Source organism: Plecotus auritus (assembly GCF_963455305.1).
Source record: "Plecotus auritus genome assembly, chromosome: 8".
Lineage (NCBI taxonomy): Eukaryota > Metazoa > Chordata > Mammalia > Chiroptera > Vespertilionidae > Plecotus > Plecotus auritus.
Genome location: NC_137782.1, coordinates 20,207,592 through 20,229,664, shown reverse-complemented (window position 1 = coordinate 20,229,664; position 22,073 = coordinate 20,207,592). Strand labels below are relative to the sequence as shown.

The window sequence follows — 22,073 nt, the reverse complement described above, 5'->3', positions numbered from 1 at the left end:
TTGGTGCTGAAGAACTGAAAAGGCAAAAAGAAAACACTCAGTTATCTCTAAGAAGCAGTTACCATTTCTAGGGCTGGGAGAACAGATGGAACAAGTTGGAATTATTAAAGCGTGGAAGCTTTGAGGATGAATCCCTCAGAACTGGAACTTGGACTCTGGTGATGGAGAACCAGCCTGACTGCTGTCCCTGAGGAAACAAGATAAAGAAAGGCTGGTTCGGTGAGGGCACGAAAAATTGCAAAATAGAATCAGCTGTTCTTGCCAGGGCTGAGACTGGCGGAAAAGGAAGCAAATAGGAAGGAATGTGTCCTTTCTCTAACAACCCGTGGTCTCCCTCTAGTTCTTTCCATTGGCAGAGTTTAACAGAGAGTCATGTGGCAAAGAAGAAATGAGGTGTCCAGAGGCTCAGCCCCAGCATCACAAAACAGAGCGTGGAAGGGTGGGTTTGAAGATGAAAGTCAGTAGCATAGCAACCAGTATCTATGGAATTCCACTGAATAAATATACCACAGTGAAATCATTCTCTAGTGAATAAAACCTGATTCTCAGGTTTTTGCTGTTACTGGTAAACACAATGCTGCTAAAATCTTTTGTTTGTTTTATATTTACTGCACCTGTACTGAAATGTCTTTTCATGGGTTATCAGCAGCTTCTCCCATTGTAAATCCAGTGACATCATTTCACATTCTGTTAGCTTTTTCAGTCATTTGCACTGTTAACCCCACACTTTCCTGGAAACTTTTTCTTTTCTTTCCCCCACAATATATTATGCTTCCGATTCCCCTCTGTTCTTTTAGACATACATTTTTTTTTCTTGGATTTGTAGATGATTTTTAAAAACTAATATTTTTCTTAATTTTAAGGAAAATTTTAAAACAAAAGTATAATGAAAATAATAAAAATCTAAACATCCTCCATAATATCACATAGCTAAATTTTAAATCTTAGTTTTTTTCTGACTTGAGAGCCAGACCCACATTTCCGACTTTCTACCTAAACATTTCTATATGCATGTCCTCCTGGTATCTTAACTTGACCTGAGGTATCTAAAACCAAACTTATTTTCTTTTCTTACCATTCCTTTCTCATTTTCTCTTCTCCCCTCTCTTTCCTGTCTTTGGCTCTCAGTATTTCCTTGTTTCATTTTAAGAGTCTTGGATTATTCTCGACTACCAGAAATAATTGGACTGACCTATTTTGTGGTTGCATACATTTCAAGGATTATACTTCCTTCCTTTTACATGTTACCTCCAGTTCCCTTGTGACTCCCTGAGTTTCATGGTTTAAATATCCTATTAATGATGTTCAAGTACTAGGAGATTTTTTTGTAGCAAAGGAGAGAGGATAGTACAGTGGTTAAAGCACAGACTCTGGAACCTGGTCTTGATCTGCTTCTTAATACTAGACAAGATATATATCCTCACTTTAAAATAAGACTAATACCTACCTAATAGCATTATTGCAGAAATAAGATGGTTTAATAAGTGTACTTAGACTATTCCTGGCAAGCAGTAAGCACTAGATATTATTAGCTATTTAAGAATATTATTATTATTATTAATTACTCTTTGGCCTACTACCCTTTGGAATGAACCTCGGGTTATTGTGAGGCTAGAACAGGTGCAGCTGCTGCCAACCTTAGTTTTAAGCTGGGCTATGATGTAAGAAAGGTTCTCAGTATCTTCCATTAGGTGTTTTTTCTGTGGTGCTCACCAAGGGAAAGTTGTTTTTTAAAATATCCCCTAGTATTTAAGCAGGGACATTCCTGCTTTGAGTTCTTTCTGTCTGCTTTTCTGTGTAAATTTCATAATGTCCCCTGGTGGGCAGACAGTTCCTTAGCCTGTTTTGAGTTCATAGTCAGTTTTAAATGAAACAGGCCACTAGTGTTTCCACAAGATAAAAGATATCTAGGAAATTTCACCTCTGTACTTATTTTAAGAAATTTATTGAAGAGTCTTAAAATTGTTTTTAGTAAAGGTTAAACAAAAGGTTTTTTTCTGTTTCAGAATTTCTGCAAGGGAGGAATAAAGAGTGCATCATTAAAGGATTTATGTCTTGAAGACAAAAGACGCATTGCAAATTTAATTAAAGAACTGGCCAGGTGAGACAAACCTTATATGAGATGCACTGTTATATAAGAGAGAAAATTCAAGAACTTTAGAACACATGAATTTCATTTTCCTTTCTTGATTATATGTCATTATATAGTGTGTCAAAATTATATTTATCTAAGTTTTAATTCAATGTAATATAATTTTTACATTTTTGTATTATTTTGAAATAAGTTTAGGCTTACAGAAAAATTGAAAAAATATTGGGAAAAAGAAGAATGAGTAGTCTTTTGGGGAGGATGAAATGTTCTAAAATTATATTATGGTGATGTTTACAGAACTCTAAATATACTGAAAACCATTGAATTGTACCCTCTAATGATTGAACCTTATTATATGTAAGATATCTCAATAAATGTCTTAAATGGTATGGAAGGCTTTTATAACTTTCACATAACTTTTTCTAAATTTATCACCCTGAATAAATCATCATGCAATTGTCAAAAATTAACATTGGTTCAATAATATTAATTACAGAGTATTCAGATTTCACCAGTTTTTTCACTAATATATTTTTTCCTGCTCCAGTATCACATTTTGTGTTCAGTTTTCATGTTTCCTTGGTCTCCTTCATGTGTGTCCTTGCCTTCCATGACTTTGATACTTTTGAAGAATACTGGTCAGCTATTTTGCAGTATTTGTTTCAATTTGGGTTTTTCAGGGTGTGTGTGATTAAGTATGATATTAGCTGTAGATTTTTTATAGATGCTCTTTATAAAGTTGAGGGAGTTTTCTTATATTCCTACTTTTATAAGAGTTTTTGTTATGATTGTATGCTAGATTTTGTGGAACACTTTTTGTGCCTAAATTAATGTGAGATTATATATTTTCTTCTTTAGCTGTTGATATGGTGGATTATACAAATTGATTTCTGAATGTTGACTTTGCTACCTGTAAAAATCTCAGTTTTTATCATAGTTTTTAATCATTCCTAATTTAGATTTTCTTATTATTTTGTTTAGAATTTGTACATCGATGTTCACGAGAGGTATTGGACTGTAGTTTTCTTTTCTTTTGCTTAGTCTGGTTTTAGTATCATGGTAATACTAGCCTTATAAAATGAATTGGGAAGAGTTCTATTTTCTAGAAGAAATTGTATAAAATTGGCTTATTATTTTGTAGATATTTTATAGAATTCTCCAGTGAAATCATCTGGGCCTGGAGCTTTCTTTTTAAAGAGCTTTTTAATTACAAATTCAATTTTTTTAAATGGTTACAAAATTATTCAAGCTGTCTATTTTCTCTTGATTGAGTTTTGGACATTTGTGGTTTTTGAGAATTGTCCCATTTTCTTAAGTTGTCAAATTTATGAACATGAAGTTGTCTGTGGTATTCTCTTATCCTTTTAATGACTGCAGGACCTATAGTGCTTCATTATGATATTATTGATTTGTACCTTCTCTGTTTTTTATTTTTATCAGCCTTGTTAGGTTTATCAATTTTATTGATTTTTTTTTTCAAAGAAGCAGCTTTTTGTTTTATTGATTTTTCTCTATTTTTTTCTGTTTTCAATTATATTGATTTTTGCTCTTATCTCTGCTATTTCCTTCCTTCTGTTGCTGTGGATTTATTTTGTTCTTTTTCTTGTTATATCTTAAAGTAGAAACTTAGAGACCATTCTCCTTTTAATGTAAGCATTTAGTGCTATAAACTTCTCTCTCATTATTGCTTTTAATGCTTCCCACATATTTGATTTTTTGTATTTTCATTTTTATCCAGCCCTATGTATTTTTTAAAATTTCCTTTGAGACTTCCTCTTTGACCCATGTATTATTTATTTAAAACTTCGTTGTATAAAAGTTAAAGCAAATGGAGAAAGTGTCAGAAGATTTAGAAAACCTGTGTATTCCTATGATATATTCAAGTATAGCATACTTAAAGAATTTCCGCTATTATGAAAATGCACCAACATTATTTTAGGGGAAAAGTCAGAGTGCTTAGCACCAACACTGACCATTAACAAGCATATTTTCAGAATTATATAATATTCAGTAGCTCTCAGTACAACGTACAAAACAAATAGCATGTTTTTCAATTGTAGAGTGACATGCAATATAAAAGCAAATGAAAACTATAGCTTTTTTTTTTTATGGTGCCTTTGAGGTGAAAAGCATTCTTACTAAAGCATTAGCCTTTTTTAAAAAACACATGGCCTTTAACAATGTTAGTGGGAAAACTGTATATGTCTAAATTCCAAGACTGTCTTACCTGTATCTTACCTGTTCCATTGAGAATCTAGCTGTGAGGTCCGTTTTAGTCGTTATCTTTATTGGTACTATGTGTGAAAGTAGCAAAAAGATGCTTATAAGATTTACTGATGTTACTAAACGAAAATAAATGTTAACCGAAGATATAAATAAGATTTAAGAATTGGCTTAATAGGTTGGAAAATAGATTCATTCAAACAGGATGTAAGATAATAGTGACAAGTGCAGGTTATTATATGCCTAAGAATAAAAATAAAATAGAAATTCAGTTAAGAGAAAGATTTATTGGTTAGGCCTAGTACATTAAAAAAATATGCATGGTTCATAGTTCAATTTAGCCTGAACATGAATAAACAATATAGTGCTATTTGGCAAGAAACCAAATATATTTAAAAAACCAAAAAACCTAGTATGAGTTTTTAATAATCTGTAGATGCCTCCTTAAATAATCTATATATGCTCAGGGAACTTTTTTACTTGTGTTAACTACACTAATAAAAGAATGGAGTGCACATACAAATTAATAGGCTAATGGAGAATAGATACCAGGGATTTTATGAATTATTTAGCTGGTGGAAGAGAGTGTAAAAGATGACTTGATATATGGACTTGAAGTAAATGATCACACTTTCCTGAGGTGTCTAGCATTGATTTACATTTGCAGAAGAAAAAGTGGAATATTGATTGATCATTTTTGGAGGCATAAGGATAGAGAGATTTCTTTTTGTTCAAAATTGCTGAATTAAGTGACCTCAGAAAGTCTTTAATAGTAAAATTAATGAATTGTTTGCATTGGTGGGAAAAGTAGTGTAATTTATGGGGACTTGAAAAATGAATGACTTTGCAAAATATTGTAGTTTGTGCTGAGAGATGGCGACTTCCTTATGTATGCATTTGCATTTTTTTAAATTTTTTTTTTTTTACTGAGACTTTTTAAGATGGGGAGGGTACCGTAGACCAGCGATTTTCAACCAGTGTGCCACAGCAAGAATTTTTAAAACATGTAATGTCAGACCATTTAGTCAGGGGCACTGACCTCTTTTCCCTTAGATTGTCATATTAAAAAATGACAACTGCCCTGGCCAGTGTGGCTCAGTTGGATGGGCATCGTCCCGTGTACTCAAAGGTTGCAGATTCTATTCTCAGTCAGGGCACATGCCTGGGTTGCGGACTCCATCCCCAGTAGGAGGTGTACAGGAGGCAACAGATCAATGTTTCCCTCTTACATAGATGTTTCTCTCTCTAAAAGTATATATATATTTTTAAAAATATGACAACAGCCAACATAACAATAGCCGTCTGGTATGACTGAATCAAAATTATACCTTTTTTTTGTCAGATCGGCAAAAAATATATTTTTTGGTGTGCAGCAGAATTTTAGCAATTAGTTTGTGTATGCCATGGATGAAAAAGGTTGAAAATCGCTGCCATAGACTAATGCACAAACTGTACTATAGCTTAGTTTTTAAAGGAAAAGAAGTTTTAAAATAATCTTGGCCACATTGCATTTTTTTGATGTATATGAGCCATATTCGAAGAAACCTAAAAAAATCTCCACTAGTTCTTGTCCTGTGCCCACACTGTCAGATAATGCATGGTTCCCCAGTGAATACTTGTGCACTAACTCATTTGAGGACTGGGTTCTTTTTTAGGCTCAGACACTGATTTTTCCCAAAGGACAGTTTGCTGTTTCTACTTGACATTCTCAGAAGAAAAATAGAAAGTGTAACATCATTAGTTTCCTGTTGTAGAATAAGTAGATCATTATTATTTTATATTTATTCTGGTTTTTTAGTTTTTGTAACTAATTATTTTTTGTCATAATTAAATGTACATCTCAGTACAATAAAAAATTAAGACTTCAATTGTAAGACTTCAAAGATATTCAGTACTTTCAGCACAATTTTTAGCCCAACCACCCAGCTCTAAGGGTATGAATTCTCTTTTCTTGTTAGATAACAGTACATTTTGTGGAAGTTTTTGATAAATACTCTGAGGCATTAACTAAATGCTAACAATCTTACTTTATGAACAGGCTATTGTCCTCTTTGTAAATAATTAACAAACCAACTCTGGGAATATCCTCTTGTCAGTTTTAACTGTTTTATCCTATTAGATATTTCCCTTTCCTGTATTTAGCTTCTCATTTTGTTAATTAACTTGTTGCTCTACTCTAAATGAGATAGAGAATTAGGTCTTTTTATGTTACTTTGTGGTCTGAGCATGCTTTGATGAAAAATGTAGATCAGGATACCAGATATTTTCTTTTATATATACCTCATGGGAAATATTATTGAACATAAATTAAACAAAGACAGATTTCAGAGTGGATATCAAATCTTGAGGTTGTTTTATTGGCAAGTCCTCTGCCTTTAAAGGCTGTATTAATATACTTGCTTATATTAACTATGCTAATAGGCCACAAAGAAGCCATGAGTATCTTTAGATATGCCTATGGAAGAAGACTTATACTTTGTACTTACCACAGCTTGTTAATTTTATAGCCTCCCAGAGCATAATAATTGCTAAAGGATAGTCTAATCATAGCAGCATAACAGAAAAGACCAAAAAAAAAAAAAAAAAAAGGCCTGTTTAAATAGCGTAGTGATAAGAAACCAAGATGGCGGCATAGGTAAACAACTAAACTGCTGCCTCGCACAACAATTTCAAAACTACAACTAAAAGACAGAACGGACACCATCCAGAACCACAGGAAAGCAGGCTGAGTGAAAATTCTACAACTAGAAGGAAGGAGAAAAGCTCACAGAGAATTGGAGGTACGGCAAAGGGGCTTTGTGCGCGCAGAGAGGAAGGGCGGCTGAGAGCTTGGCTGACTTCCTCTGGCGGAAGGGGGAAGGAAGCCTCGGACCGCGAGCTGGGAAAGGCAGAAGTCTGAAGGCGCACGCGGGCCAGTGCGCACAAAGGCTGCGGAGGTAGCCATAGGCTTTCCCTAGTGAAAGGGAGTCAGAGGATCCTGACTGAGCCCCAGTTCTGACTGCAGTGAACCCCGGTTCCAGGCGAGCCCCTGGGGACCCACGCTCTTGTAGGGGGAGTCTGGACTCTCGGGCGGAGACTCAGGAGCCGGGGAAGGCGGAGGACTGAAAGTGCGCACACGCGCCGCGCCGGTGCGCACAAAGGCTGCGGGGGTTGCCACAGGCTTTCCCTAGTGGAGGGGAGTCAGAGGATTCTGACTGCACCGAGCCCCAGTTCTGACTGCAGTGAACCCCAGTTCCAGGCGAGCCCCTGGGGACCCACGCTCTTGTGGGGGGAGTCTGGACTCTCAGGCGGAGACACGAGCTGGGGAAGGCGGAGGACTGAAAGCGCACATGCGCGCAGGGGCGGGGCTGACAGGAAGCCAAGACTGAGACTCCACCCCATCCAAGCTGAGCACAGAGCCTATTGCAATTTGGCAAGTCTAATCCTATAAGGCTGTCTCCAGCACCGGGCTTCTCCCAGCATAGACACAGCTGATCCTTACAGCCAACTGGCCAGGAGGTCAATTCTTCCCAGTGATACCAACAACAATAAAGACTTAATTACAACAAGGCTGTACACACAGTCCACAAAGGGGTGCACCAAGAGTGTCCACCTCAGGTTAACTGGGGAAGCAGACCCACTGGGCCATATTGGAAACCTAGCACAAATATCTACCTTACCAACTCAGGGATTCAGTGAAATGCGGGGTCAAAGAATCAGATCACAAACGAAAGAAATGGAGGAAAACAAACGACTGGATATAGAATTCAAAACCACCGTTATAAGACTTTTTAAGAATATCCTAGAAAAGGCCGATAAATATAACGAGACCCTCGAAGATATGAAAAAAGACCAACTAGAAATTAAACATACACTGACTGAAATAAAAAATATTATACAGAGACCCAGAAACAGAATAGAGGAACACAAGAATCAAGTCAAAGAATTGAAATACAAAGAAGCAAAAAACACTCAACCGAAAAAGCAAAAAGCAAAAAAAAAAATCCAAAAAGTTGAAGATAATGTAAGAAGACTCTGGGACAACTTCAAGCGTACCAACATCAGAATTATGGGGGTGCCAGAAGAAGAGAGAGAGCAAGATACTGAAAACCTATTTGAAGAAATAATGACCGAAAACTTCCCCCACTTGGTGAAAGAAATAGACTTACAAGTCCAGGAAGCCCACAGAACCCCAAACAAAAGGAATCCAAAGAGGACCACACCAAGACACATCATAATTAAAATGCCAAGAGCAAAAGACAAAGAGAGAATATTAAAAGCAGCAAGAGAAAAACAGTTAATTACCTACAAGGGAACACCCATACGACTGTCAGCTGACTTCTCAACAGAAACTATGCAGGCCAGACGGGAGTGGCAAGAAATTTTCAATGTGATGAATAGCAAGAACCTACAACCAAGATTACTCTACCCAGCAAAGCTATCATTCAGAATTGAAGGGCAGATAAAGAGCTTCACAGATAAGAAAAAGCTGAAGGAGTTCATCACCACCAAACCAGTACTATATGAAATGCTGAAAGGTATTCTTAAAGAAGAGGAAGAAGAAAAAAGTAAAGAGAAAAAATTATGAACAACAAATACATATCTATCAACAAGCCAACCTAAAAATCAAGTGAATTAAAAACCTGAGGAGCAGAATAATCTGGTGAATATAATAGAATCAGGGGCATAGAAAGGGAGTGGGCTGATAATTCTCAGGGGGAAAGGGGTATGGGGGGGTTCATGAAGAGAATGGACAAAAATCATACACCTATGGATGAGGACAGTGGGGGGGAGGTAAGGGCAGAAGGTGGGGTGGGAAAGGGGTGGAGGGGAGCTATGGGGGGGAAAAGGAGAAATAATTGTAATAATCTGAATAAAGATTTATTTAAAAAAAAAAAAAAAAAAAAAAAAAAAAAAAAAAATAAATAGCGTAGTGATACATTTTTTAAACATACTCCAGAAACTAAATTTTAAAAGGAGTGATTTTTCCGGATAGAGCACTTTACGTTTTGGGAAAAGCTCATCCCTGGCATTAAGGGATATGTGTACAACTTTTACTCCCTCAGTGAACTCTAAAGTTTTCATGGATCTCTTTCAGGTTGAACAAAGGGAGTAAATAAATGTTGAGATATACCTCTATGATAAGGTAAATGTGGCAGTCTACAAGGGAGGCAGGATTACCTGAGACCAGAGTATAAATCCTCTTCATTTAGGTATATTTGTTCTTTGTTGCCTGGATTCCTTGTAATTGTATCAGTTTTAGAGATTACCCTCTTAGGAAGAGGGGCCTGAGTCCCATTCATGGGCCTCATATTATGCTAGCCATAAATAATATAGTTGAGGAAATTATTTGAATGTCAAGATGAGCAAGAAGAAATAAACCTGTTTTTGAACACTATTGTGTGCTGTGCATTTCACACATATTATTTCAAAGAAAAAGCAATCAACTCTTGAACATTCAAAAAATTCTAATGTTCATTCTGTTATGTCATTGATTTTAATATCTTCCTCAGAAGGCTAGCAAGAAAGGAAAAGCTATGGAGTTCATGTTATTCAAAAATTGTTCTGATAGAGGAGGGTTCTAGGAGAAAGTAAACAGGAGCTCAAAGGAAAGGCGTGGATTTCACTCACACACATCCCAGTGTGATCTTGTGGGATAAATGTTGTACTCTCTTTGGAGAAACAGGCATTAGTAACAGAAATTCAGGGCTAACATCTCTCTGCACAGAGAAACATGAAAATTAGGGTTGTCATTTTAAGATAACTTTTATTGTTGTTGTTTAGCTGTTTTCGTGGGTTTTTTAAAGATCTTTTTCCTTCTTTGTTCTAGTTAGGAACCATCCCTTTCTGGTAATATCGAGTTGGAATACTTTTCAGAATTAGACATTAAAGAATCAAAATTATTGGTTGGTGTTTTTAACTTTAAAATCCTTTTTAAAAAAATCTTTATTGTTGAAAGTATTATATATGTCTCCTTTTCCCCCCCATGGACCCTTTCTTTCCCACCCCAACCCCAGGACTTCACCACCCTATTGTTGGACTAAGAATAAATATAGTGCAAGCTTTATGTTAATGCTGTGTTTTTATTCCAATGTAGTTATTTATATGCTACCAAGGAATACAGAGTATCAGTTCCAGAAAAAAAAGAATAAAATTGCCTATGTATTTTTAGTGAAATATTTAAGTGATTTATATGTTGTTTATGTCATTTACAGGATTTAAATAAAAGTATAAAAATATCTAAATTAAATTGATTGTGCCTATTTTGATAATGAAGAAATGAAACCTAATGTCTTAAAAATTAGATATTTTTCTGTCCTAGATTATAACTAGGAGCCTGTGTCTTATGTTGGACTTTACATATTTAAGATACTTCTGATGATGGGAAACATTCTTGATTTTAAACTCACATTCGTGTTTTATTGGACAGCTGTAAAAGATTGCCTTATATAAGGTTAGTTGAAAAAATGCATAGAGTAGCCCTGAAGAAACCTTTGAAAGAGGTAAGCATACTCTGGAGGAAGTCTACTTTGGGTAAACTGCAGCTGTAGGCACATGTTGTATTGTATTCTCATAGGCATTTTCTTTTCATTTCTTTATTTCTTTTAGAGTAAGCGAGGAAAAGGAAGTGACCGAAGAACGACTCAAAGCTGAGCAGGAATCATTTGAGAAGAAGATCAGGCAGTTGGAAGAACAGAATGAACTGATCATCAAAGAGAGGGAAGATATCCTTTTTGAAAGTTCTCTTTTTTAATGTGCAGGAAGTTTGACCCTTTCGTGAATGCCGAAACAATACTTAAAGATTATTTTGTTCTCTTAAAAATACTTAGGTATTAATGCTAACTACAGGGAGGAATTGGTGATAAATGTTTATAGTAATTAATTTTTGAAGAGACAGTATAGTTTTGAAGCAAAATGTATTTTGATTTATGAGGGAGCATCTTTAAAAAATGTTTAAAGCAATTCAAGAAAGCTTGTTGCTAAAGAAGTCAGGTAAGAATTACTAAGGAATCTCACCATTCGTTATGTGCTGCTTTGACAAGGCATAGAACAGATCTCAAGGAAAATAATGCAGAAACAAAGCTGAAAAGGCTAGGATTAGATGGAACCTACTAAAGGATGTTTTATGAATCTGTGTCAGGATCAAGCTTTCTTGTTTTATAGCAAGAAATGCCGAAGTAACAGTAATAAAAGCAAGACAGATATTTATTCCTCTTTATTGTAAAAGACATTTGAGTTTTGGCGCGAGGCGGGGATGACTCCATTGATTTGAGAGAGTCTTGGCATTCTAAGCTTCAGCCATCATGTGCACATTCTAGTCAGCAGAAAGTCAGTTGTTGGATTTAGAAACAGTTGAATTTTTATATTGATTTTATCTTTGACCTTGCTAAATTTTCACTTGTTAATTTTAATAGTTGTTTTCACAGATTCCTTAGGATTTTATGTGTGAACAATTATGTCATCTGCAAATAAAAATAGTTTTCGTTCTTTCCTGATCTTTAAGCCTTTTCTTTCTTTTTCTTGTCTTACTGCAATACCTCCAGTTATGTATTGAATAAAAGATGAGAAAGAACACCCTTATCTTGTTCCATGTTTTAGGAGAAATGTGTAATTTCAGCCTTAAGATTGATGTTAGCTATATGTTTAAAAAAGTTTTTTTTTTATTGATTGGTTTTAGATGGGGAGAGAGAAAGAAACATTAACTTGCAGTTCCACTTATTTATGCATTCATCGGTTGCTTCTTGTGAGTGCCCTGACTGGAGATCGAACCCACAACATTGGCATATTGGGACAACACGCTAACCAACTGAGCTATCCGGTTTTTTATAGGTATCTTTTATCACACTGAGGAATTTGCTTCATTTCAGTTTGCTAAGAAGTTTTTTTTTTATAGTTGTGAATGGGCTTTGATTATTGAGGGCACTGGCGTTCTATTATACATTTAGTTATTGTCTGTTTCCCTCATGGGACATTATTTTTGCCTTATGCACTATTGTACACTGAGAATCTTATGCAAGACCTGATACTCAGTATGTACTCAAAAAATACCTGTTACGTGAATGAATTGTTAAATCTGTGTTGCTTGATCAGAGAATATCTGCATTTTACTGCTTTTGAGAGAAAACTTGGATTTTACTATTAAAGCTGCACATCATCGCACTCTACCACCACCTGGTGTTAGTATATCTAAATTGCAAGAGAAGCTTCTTGGGAGGCGAAGAAACAAGTGAGAGCCAAAACTGCAAATGATTGGACTGATGTGACTATAATAATTTCAAAATAAACATATACTCATTGTATATAACATGACTATGTCTGAGGTTTAGCAAATATTTTTAACATTTAGTAGGTGCTAAAGTGCTTTCTGTTTTCCTGGAAAAAAAAGAATGAAGGATTAGTTTAATTATATATGCGAAGGAAACAGAATAAATTGTGAAAGTTGACACAAATAGAGTGAGAGCAAAGGTATTTATATATTTGCATTCCTGCTCCATCAGCATTTCTTTCCTGTTAGGTGCAAGTTAAATTTGAATTTTAAACAAGGACTTTTCAGCTTCTTAATATCTTGCAATATTTAATATATTGCAAGAAAGTCCATCTGTGGCCAAGAAGGAAATTTTAGGTTTGTTCTTAAAAATCCAATCCCTTCATTGCACAGAATTCACTGAGACATAAATGTAGAACTGGGTGGGATTTTATCTGTTATATCAGGCAGCATTTTAGAATGAAACCATCTACCTCTATATACTGGTATGACTACCACTGTGTATTTTCACTTCTTGGCCTCCCTTTGGGAAAAAAAAGAAATGGACCATCTGCCCTGGCAAGGTGGTTCAGTTGGTTGGAACATCATCCCGTACACCAAGAAGTTGCTGGTTCGATTCTTCAACAGGGCACATACCTAGCTTCCAGGTTAGATCCCCTTTTTGGATCGGGGTTTATATATGGGAAGCAACCTCTCTCTTTTCCTCTTCCCCCTCTCTTCCTTCCTGCTTCCCTCCCTCCTTCCATCCCCTCCTCCCTCTATTTCTCCATTTCTCCTTCTCTAAAACCAATAAACATAGCCTCAGGTAAGGATAAAAGAAATACAGTAAAATGGACCATCTGCCGTATATATGTTAATGAAAGTTTTTAAAAATGCAATTCAAATATTAAAAATTTCTTATTGGTGCTAAATGGTCAATTTTGTAAAATGTTGATATTTTTACATAAAGGTTAGCCCTTCTTATGGTCAAAATACCTTAGGATGATAGTATTGGGAGTACCATTTTAGTAATAAAGATTATAGTGTGGATAAGTTCCCTACAAGGCCCCATGATGGTAATACCCCTAGATTTTGTCTTTAAAAAAAACTGCTGAGAGGCAATAATTTTTTTTGTATGTGTCCCATTTTCATTAATGCATAGTAATTGATGGAGTTGCAGTGACTTGTAGCAGTAATGAGTTCTAAACATAATAATGCACTCTTTTCTAATAAGTGAGCACTGCTGGGGTTTAAAAGCATACTAAATCAGTTGCTTTAGTATGAATTTATTAGTTTTTTTCAGCATTAGCTTTAATAGTAGTTATTTACATAAGCATACATCCCATTAACCGCCATCAGGGCTGGAAAACATGCTGAACTGTTCATATTTTCATATAATTATTGAACATAATGGTTTCATTTGCATTTCTAAACAGTGATGTTTCTGTCAGCCTTGGAAATAGTGTCTTTACGCAGTCCCTATTTCACATCCACTTATTTGACATCGTTAAATTTTATGCTAATGTGCTTCCCTGGAATATCATCAGTAGGACAGATGCTTGCGCTTTAATATACAAATCAGGGATGCTTTTCCATCCCCCAAATGGCAAAGAAAAAATTTTTAAATCTGCACTTTTAGATATAGAGTCTGTCTCCATATAAATAGGTTTATGAAATAAAATTTTCAGGGTTAAATGTTATAATCTGGTTTTCCCTTCAAAGTACTTCATTATGAGTAGCTATCTACCTGACGGGTTAGTTTTGTTGTATTGAGTGAGCAGATGAGCTCAGTAAAGATCTGGTTGCTTATGAATATTTAGAATTCTGCTTCTGAAATGTTGATCTTGAGATGCAAGTTTTTCAGGGCCTTTGAATACATCAGGCCACAGTGTTAGTTCTAAAAGTATTCTCTGTATTTTTGTTCCTTTCATTTCTTAACCTGGATTGTAATACCTCACTGTGGGAGATGTTATGTTAATGCTCTTGGGCATCTAAGCTCTTGTATACATTTATAAAATATTCAGTGTAAAAAATGAGTCAGCTGGTGGGGGAGGGGTGTAAGATGGGAGGCCAAGAGCATGTCTGTGAGGTAGCAGAGCTAATATGGAAGGACAGGTTTTAGGGGAAGCTACTTGCCCCTTGGATATTACGTGTATTATCAGCTTTTGTGTCTTTCATAGATGGATGCTTTTGTGAATGCTGTCAATCAGATTGCTGGAAATTTTTAAACAGAACAAAGTAAAGAATTGTTTTGAGAGTTGATTCAGGTATTTTTGGTGCCCACTACAAAGACACTAGCTCTTCTGAGGCCCCTTCTTTTCTTGTGTTCTGACAGCTCAGGGCAGCGCTTTAGACCCGCCAAGCCAGAGCTGAGTCTGCAAAGTTCAAAACACAAGGTTGGCAGCCTGGCAGGATAGGTAAAGAAGTAGCTTTAAGAGGAGTTCCTGCCCCAAAATACTTGCTAAAAATATATGAGAACTGGTATAGCATAAAACTGATGCAGCATATAAGGATTATTTGGATAGAAATGTTATTTGGCTTATGAGGCCAGGAGGCAACTGAAATTTTTGCAAAGAGTTCTTTTCTTTGGGGTATTGCCAGGGAAGAAATATAAGGGTTGTGAAGAAACTACGACAGAGTTGGAGTTTCATAGCTATTCATTTTTACCCCATTTTTTTCATGAATTTTCTATGTGATCTCTTGAAATAGTATGAGATTTGGATTTCTCACAATGGTGGGATCTTCTGAACTGAAAACATTGATTGTGTCCTGCTGTTTAGTGAAAACGTAGCCTTCATTATTGCCAGATAGCCCATTGTATGTGAAAAATTTTTTAATGTTCTGAAAATCTAGCCTCGTTTATAAGCAAGGCAATATTTTCAGCTATTTATAAAGCTATTTGTGATTACATTCTTCATTGACAACATTTTGTTTTCCTTTGTGGGGTGCAGTTTGCCACCAAAAAACACCATTTATCTTTTTCCTCCCTATACACATTTCTTCCTTTTCTGGAAGGAGGTTTAATGTCGAAATGAAAATTTCATCTGCCTATTCAGTTTTAATGCGCCATGATATTTAATCTGACAGCTTGCCCCTGAGTGTCTCTGCTGCTCTAGAACTTTCCTACCTTCAAGGCAGCAAAGGCAGTGTGTTTTAAGTGCTAAGTGACTGGTTTCCAAGCCCTGACTTCAGAGGATAAAAGACAGTGGTTGTAGGACAGTTTCCTTGTAGGTTTCTTATACATTTAAAAATTCTAGAGAAAGTTGGGTATCTATACTAATAAAGGGTAATATGCTAATTAGACCGGGAGACCTTCCGGACGTCCTTCCAGACAAAGCCATGGCAGCGGGGCCAAGGCAGAGGTGGTTAGGGGCGATCAGGCCAAAAGGCGAGGGCAGTGGGGGTGATCAGGCCGGCAGTAGGGGGCAGTTTGGGGCAATCAGGCCAGCGGGGGGGGGGCAGTTGGGGGCGAGCAGGCCAGCAGGGGGAGCAGTTGGGGGTGAGCAGGCGAGCAGTGGGGGGCAGTTGGGAGCAATCAGGCTGGTGGGGGGGGCAGTAGGTGGTGAGCACGCTGCAGGGGAGGGCAGTTGGGGCATTAGGCAGGCAGGCAGGTGAGTGGTCAGGAGCCAGTGGTCCTGGATTGGAGACAGATGTCCAATCCTGCGGGGTCGGGCCTAAACCGGCAGTCGGACATCCCTCGAGGGGTCCCAGATTGGAGAGGGTGCAGGCCGGGCTGAGGGACCCCCATCTCGCTCCCCGTGCACGAATTCCATGCACTGGGCCACTAGTTATCCATAAAGTGCCAGCCATTCGGAGGACATTACTTGTTTGGTTATACTTATTTTCTCTTTTATGGCTGGGGGAACACAGTGACCACCTCCCTTTTAGAGATGATGCAAGGGCTTCGAAATCAACCTCAAGCATTGTGAGAGCGCCTCCTGTCCTGCAAAGCTGCAGGCACTCAGGCTGCCACTGTGCTGCACCTGTTTAAGGAACTTTTCATGTAGGGTATTTGAATTCTCTCTGCATTTCCCCCCATTGGTTTCCAGGACAGTAATTACTGATAGAATTCTCTAGCCTGTGGTGATATTTACAAATATATCTGTTAATCTTTCCTCAACTCTGTGATTAGTGCTAGTATTTGAATACTTAGTGCTAGTAGGGAATACTTAATAATTAATGCCTTATTTAATTTTTAAAAATTTAACCTACTTTTTCCTGATTTTAAAAACATATATACATTATGGAGTATTTTTGAATAATGCAGAATATTGCTTCATTCTTGAAATCATCAGTGTATAGCATATTCATGTTTTCCCAGTTCATCATGTAATCATGTAAATGGATGCGAGTAGGTCTAGTTTGAGTAGGTCTAGTTTGACATCACAGTGAAAGTTAGAATTTTTCAGATCTCTTACCTTTAATTTTGTATCAATTAATTATATTTTATTTGAGGTAAAATATTAAGCATCTCTTTTGAATACAACAGAAAAGTCAGCCAAAAGATGTTTATTGGCAGATACTTATAGTAATCCTTGCCAGTTCAATTGTGTGATGGTATTTCCAAAAGGTCTCTGCTCAATTTGATGGTCATGCTTAGGTCTTTTCAATGAGGGGAAGGAAGGACTCAAAAGAAAGAGAAACCTGAAATTAATGTGATTTTAGGGAGAATGTTGGGAAAACAAAATGCCCATGGAGCTCATTTAGTGCTCGGAACACCTGTGCCTTGCTAAGCCCAGTAACTAGATAGCTCTGTGAGGTGTGGAAATAACCTCTAAACTTCAGGTTCCTTCTCTGAAAAATGAGGATAATGACAGTCTTTACTTCAAAGAGTTGTTGTGAAGATTAAATGAAATAATGCATTTTTAATGCTTCGTGCCATGACTAACCACATTAGATTCACTCAAAAAATGTTTATTTATTTATTTATTTATTTAGCCTGTCATTGACTTTCTAGAAGCAGGCAAAGATAAAGGGACCCTCACTTCCTTTATTCATTTTCCTCTCATCTGTCATTCCCTTGCCACTGCAAGTGCACCCCTTGGCTATGTGATGTCAGGATCACCAACAACACCAGGGAGCTTGTTAGGAATGCAGAATGTTAGGACTCATGCTAAACTTCACTTTTCGGAACCTGCATTTTAACAACATCCCTGTATATTAAAATCACTCTTTGTGCTAATTTCTTGCAATAGGAATGTTTTGTGTAAGAGATATGAACAGTGGAGAAATGTAAATTTCACTCTCTTCTAAATTCTCACTTTTCAATTTGTACCTTTGGGTCATGTTGGGATGTGTGTGTGAGAGGCGTATATTCCACTAACTTGTATTCTGCTGCTGTTAGGTGGATTATTCTACAGGTGTCAGGTGTGTGGTGCAAAGCTCCTGTGTGCGTGTTGCTTTATAAACCACTTGTTCCATCAATTATGGAGAAAGGGGAATTGATATTTCTGAATATTGTGGATCTACCCATTTCTCCTTGCTGTGTTATCCATTTTTGCTTCATGTATTTTGAAGATCTGTTTTCAGGTGCATAGAAGTTTGAGATTGTTACCTCTTCCTGATGAAGTGATCTCTTTATCATTATGAAGTAGCCTCTTTATTCCTGGTAATATTCTTTGCTCTAAAATCTACAATGGCTCCTGTTTATTAAGCTGCTCTGGCTGTCTTTGATTAGTGTTAACATGATATATCTTCTCGTTACCTTTAAATTTTAACCTGATTGTGTCTTTATATTTAAAGTACAGGTTTTATAGCCAGCAGATAGGTGAGTTGTACTTTTTATTTTTAATCCAGTCTAATATCTATACCTTTCAATTGAGGTATTTCTACCCTTTATATTTTATATGATTCTTACTACAGTTACATTTGTGTTTATCATTTTGCAATTTACTCCATTTGATCTTTGTTCCTTCCTCTTTCCCTTTTTTTGCCTTCTTTTGGATTAATGGAATATTTAAAATTTGTATTTTATTTTTTTGTTGGCTTATTTGCTGTCACTTTGTTCTTTTGGGTATTTATTGGGTGCTTTATATATATATACCTTTAACTAATAATAGTCAACCTTCCAATGATGGATTATGCAGTAGCTACATTATAATAGTGTAGCATCATTTTTCACCTATAGTTAAAATTATAATTAATGGTCAGAGACTAAATGCTTTCCCACTAAAATCTGGAACAAAGGCAATAATGGCCTCTGGCACCAATAGATAGGGTCATTTAGGTTATCTATTTCTTCTTGAGTAAGCTTTGGTAATTTGTGTCTTGTAGGGAATTTGTCCATCTCCTCTATGTTTTCAAATTTATATACATAAAGTTGGAGTAATGCATTAATTGGGGGATTAATAAAATCAGTATCTTAAATTATATTAATTTTAACTAACTTGGAATAAAAGCAGCTAGTTTTTCTTTCTTCCTCTTGAATAAACTTAAAAAGAAGTATGAAACAGTTATTACCTCTTTATGTAGGAACTGCTCAGTTTGTCCTTTCTTGAACTTAGGTCTAATAGTTACTTGAGAGAGATAATTATTATTTATTAAGGCACTAAAGTAATTTGTTTTCATTTATTTAATCAACTTACAGACAATTTGACTGTCTTGAACCCATAAAGGTTTTTTATAGCTAACTAGAGGCCCGCTGCACAAAATTCGTGCACAGGGGTGTGTGTCCCTCAGCCCAGCCTGCACCCTCTCCAATCTGGGACCTCTTGAGGGCTGTCTGACTGCCCGTTTAGGCCCAATCTCTGTGGGATTGGGCCTAAATGGGCAGTCAAACATCCCTCTCACAATCCAGGACTGCTGGCTCCCAACCACTCGCCTGCCTGCCTGCCTGATTGCCCCTAACTGCCCTCCCCTGCCAGCCTGGTCACCCCTAACTACCCTCCCCTGCCAGCCTGGTCGCCCCTATCTGTCCTCCCCTGCAGGCCTGGTCATCCCCAGCTGCCCTCCCTTGCCAGCCTGGGTGCCCCTAACTGCCCTTCCCTACAGGCCTGGATCCCCCCCTAACTGCCCTCCTTTGCAGGCCTGGTCCCTCCCAACTGCTCTCCCCTGCTGGTCTGATCGCCCACAACTGTCCTCACCTGCTGGCCATCTTATGGCAGCCATCTTGTGTCCACATGGGGGCGGCCATCTTTGACCACATGGGAGTGGCCATTTTCTGTGTTGGAGTGATGGTCAATTTGCATATTAACTCTTTATTATATAGGATTCTGATTATAGTTTTGCAAACTGACTTGGGAGACTATGTCAGGTGTGAATACATGCACAGGAGATTTCATGATATAATTTGCAGCTATGGAAGTCAAATCTGTATATTAATTATTGATTAAAAGGAAGTGATGCCAGTTTTTTATAATAATATATTACATGTAAATAGAGTAGCTCCCCCAGCTTATAATACATTTTGAAATGAACTTTATTGTTAGTGAAAGTTCACAAAAGAATCCCTATTTTCACAGCCAAATTGGAGTAGGCTTTATTTTCCATCCAAGCTTACTTAGTAGTGACAGAATTGAGTTTTTTATTGTTGTTGTTTAACCAACAATAAAATACATTTTTAGCACTTAATACTTTTTTAGCATCTAATACATTTTCAGCCCTTAATCTTATTTTGAAATAAGTCATTTTTAGTAGGGAGTGTTCACTGCAGTGATTTTGGGTGGAGTTGTGACAATTTATAAAGAGTGCAATAAGGTTGTATCTCATTGATTTTTTTTTAAACATACATGAGTACTACAGACTTTAAGAAGTTTCTTAGTTTCATAGGCACTGAGTTGGGAAGCAATTTATTTGTCATTGTTATGATCCTAAGAACTGTGTGTGACTCCTCTTAGTCTTTTTTCCTCCCAGTCTGATAATATAATGCACTTAATTATGCCTATGATGTGACTTTGAGAAATAAAAGAAAGTAAGGTTCTTTTAATAGCCACATATCAAGATTACCTGTAGTGACAAGAATAAATAATGGCTGGTTGAAAAGATAGTGACTCCTTACTATATTCGTGGTAACAGCTCAGAAAACTGAAATTCACATAAGTTGTGCAACTCACCTGATGTCAATCAGTTAGTAAGTATTCCAGCTGGTTTGGATCCATCCCTGTCTCTGAAGCTCTATCAGGCGTCCTCAAACTATGGCCTGAGGGCCACATGCGGCCCGCCAAGGACATTTATCCCGCCCGCCAGGTGCCGCTGCCTGTCCTGCTTAGCAGCCGACTCGTCCTGGGCCCGCAGTGCACATAGGAATTTGTTCATAGTTTTTTTTTTAAACTATAGTCTGGCCCTCCAACGGTCTGAGGGACAGTGAACTGGCCCCCTGTTTAGAAAGTTTGAGGACCCCTGCGAGTCTAGCTCTTTCCAGTTAAGCAGGGACACTTTTATACTAAAGAAGCAGTTGGTTTTCAGATGAAAATATAAAAAGACTGCATATTTTATGTATTGTATTGAAATAGGGTGGTCTAATTATAAATATATGTATATAGACTTTATTTTTCATACCTCAAAAAATAATGTTTAAGTATAGTTTCCTCTAATTTCCAATGTTACTACCAAGTAATGTTTAAGTGGCAGTCTACTATTTGACAGCTGTGGATTATTATCTTTCAATTATATACAAATAGTACTTTTAAGAGCATAAAAGTTAGTTTTGCACAGTTTCAAATACTTTACTGGCTTATTTTTATTTATGGTCAGCTTGCCAGTTTGTCTTTGCATTAGTTGACTCCATGTTATATAGCCATCTTATCCTAAAACAAGTCTCTTTAGTTCAACAATTTCCTTTCTCTTTATTTATTCATGTTGTCTGTTTTTCATGCTACAGCAGATTTTACCCTCTATCAAGCTAAGTCTCTCCACTGCCAGCTAAGGAAATTAATCTTCCCTATTCACACTATTGGGAGATGTTCTTGCCCTTATTTTAAAATTGTTTATTAATTACTTATAAATATTTATAGTACATTGTGTGCACTTTTAGGTATTTTTGCCTGAGAAAAGATCTGCACTTTGTTTTTAAATGCATATTTATTTTTTTACTGGTTCCTCAATACAGTTTTACATATGTATTTAACTTATCAAAAGTCTGAAGTTAACATCTTTATTCTTCACCCATACAACACATTAATCCTATTACTGCTCTGCAGTTTGTATGTTGTCATTGTTATCATTTGAATTTTGGGTTTTGTTTGTTTTTTAACTTTTTTGAGTTTTAGCTTTAAAAAAACACACACAGATTATTTTTTGCCTCTCAGACTTTCTACCTGGCTTCACTTACCTTCTGTTTCAAGTACATTCTTTAGCACTTCTTTTTGTGAAGATTTCCTGGTATTCATCTACATTTCTGTCTAAAAATGTTATTTTATTTTCATTCTTAAAATTCTAAGTTGACAGTTACATTTGTCAGCTCATTGAAGATATTTTACTGTCTTCTCGCTTCCATTTTTTTTTTTCATCTTTTTTGAGAATTCCCAGTCCTCTTTTCATTATCTGTTTTATTCTGTGGTTTCATCATAATGACTTTAGGTATGAATTACCTTCTGT

The 22,073-nt window shown here is 36.5% G+C and overlaps 1 protein-coding gene across 6 annotated transcripts in view; it reads left to right on the top strand.

The window, feature by feature from the left end:
- Positions 1–22,073, top strand: part of KIAA1328 — a gene marked incomplete at its 5' end in the record, with an annotated part of 171,547 nt that overhangs the window by 9,242 nt on the left and 140,232 nt on the right. For 5 of the 6 annotated variants that reach the window (XM_080686364.1, XM_080686368.1, XM_080686367.1 and 2 more), the window contains 2 exons: positions 2,007–2,101; positions 10,904–11,019. The exons of the other annotated variant lie outside the window; for it this stretch is intronic. In XM_080686364.1, the coding sequence (XP_080542490.1) occupies positions 2,007–2,101; positions 10,904–11,019 (211 nt within the window). The remainder of the gene's footprint in view (positions 1–2,006; positions 2,102–10,903; positions 11,020–22,073) is intronic. 6 annotated transcript variants of the gene reach the window in all.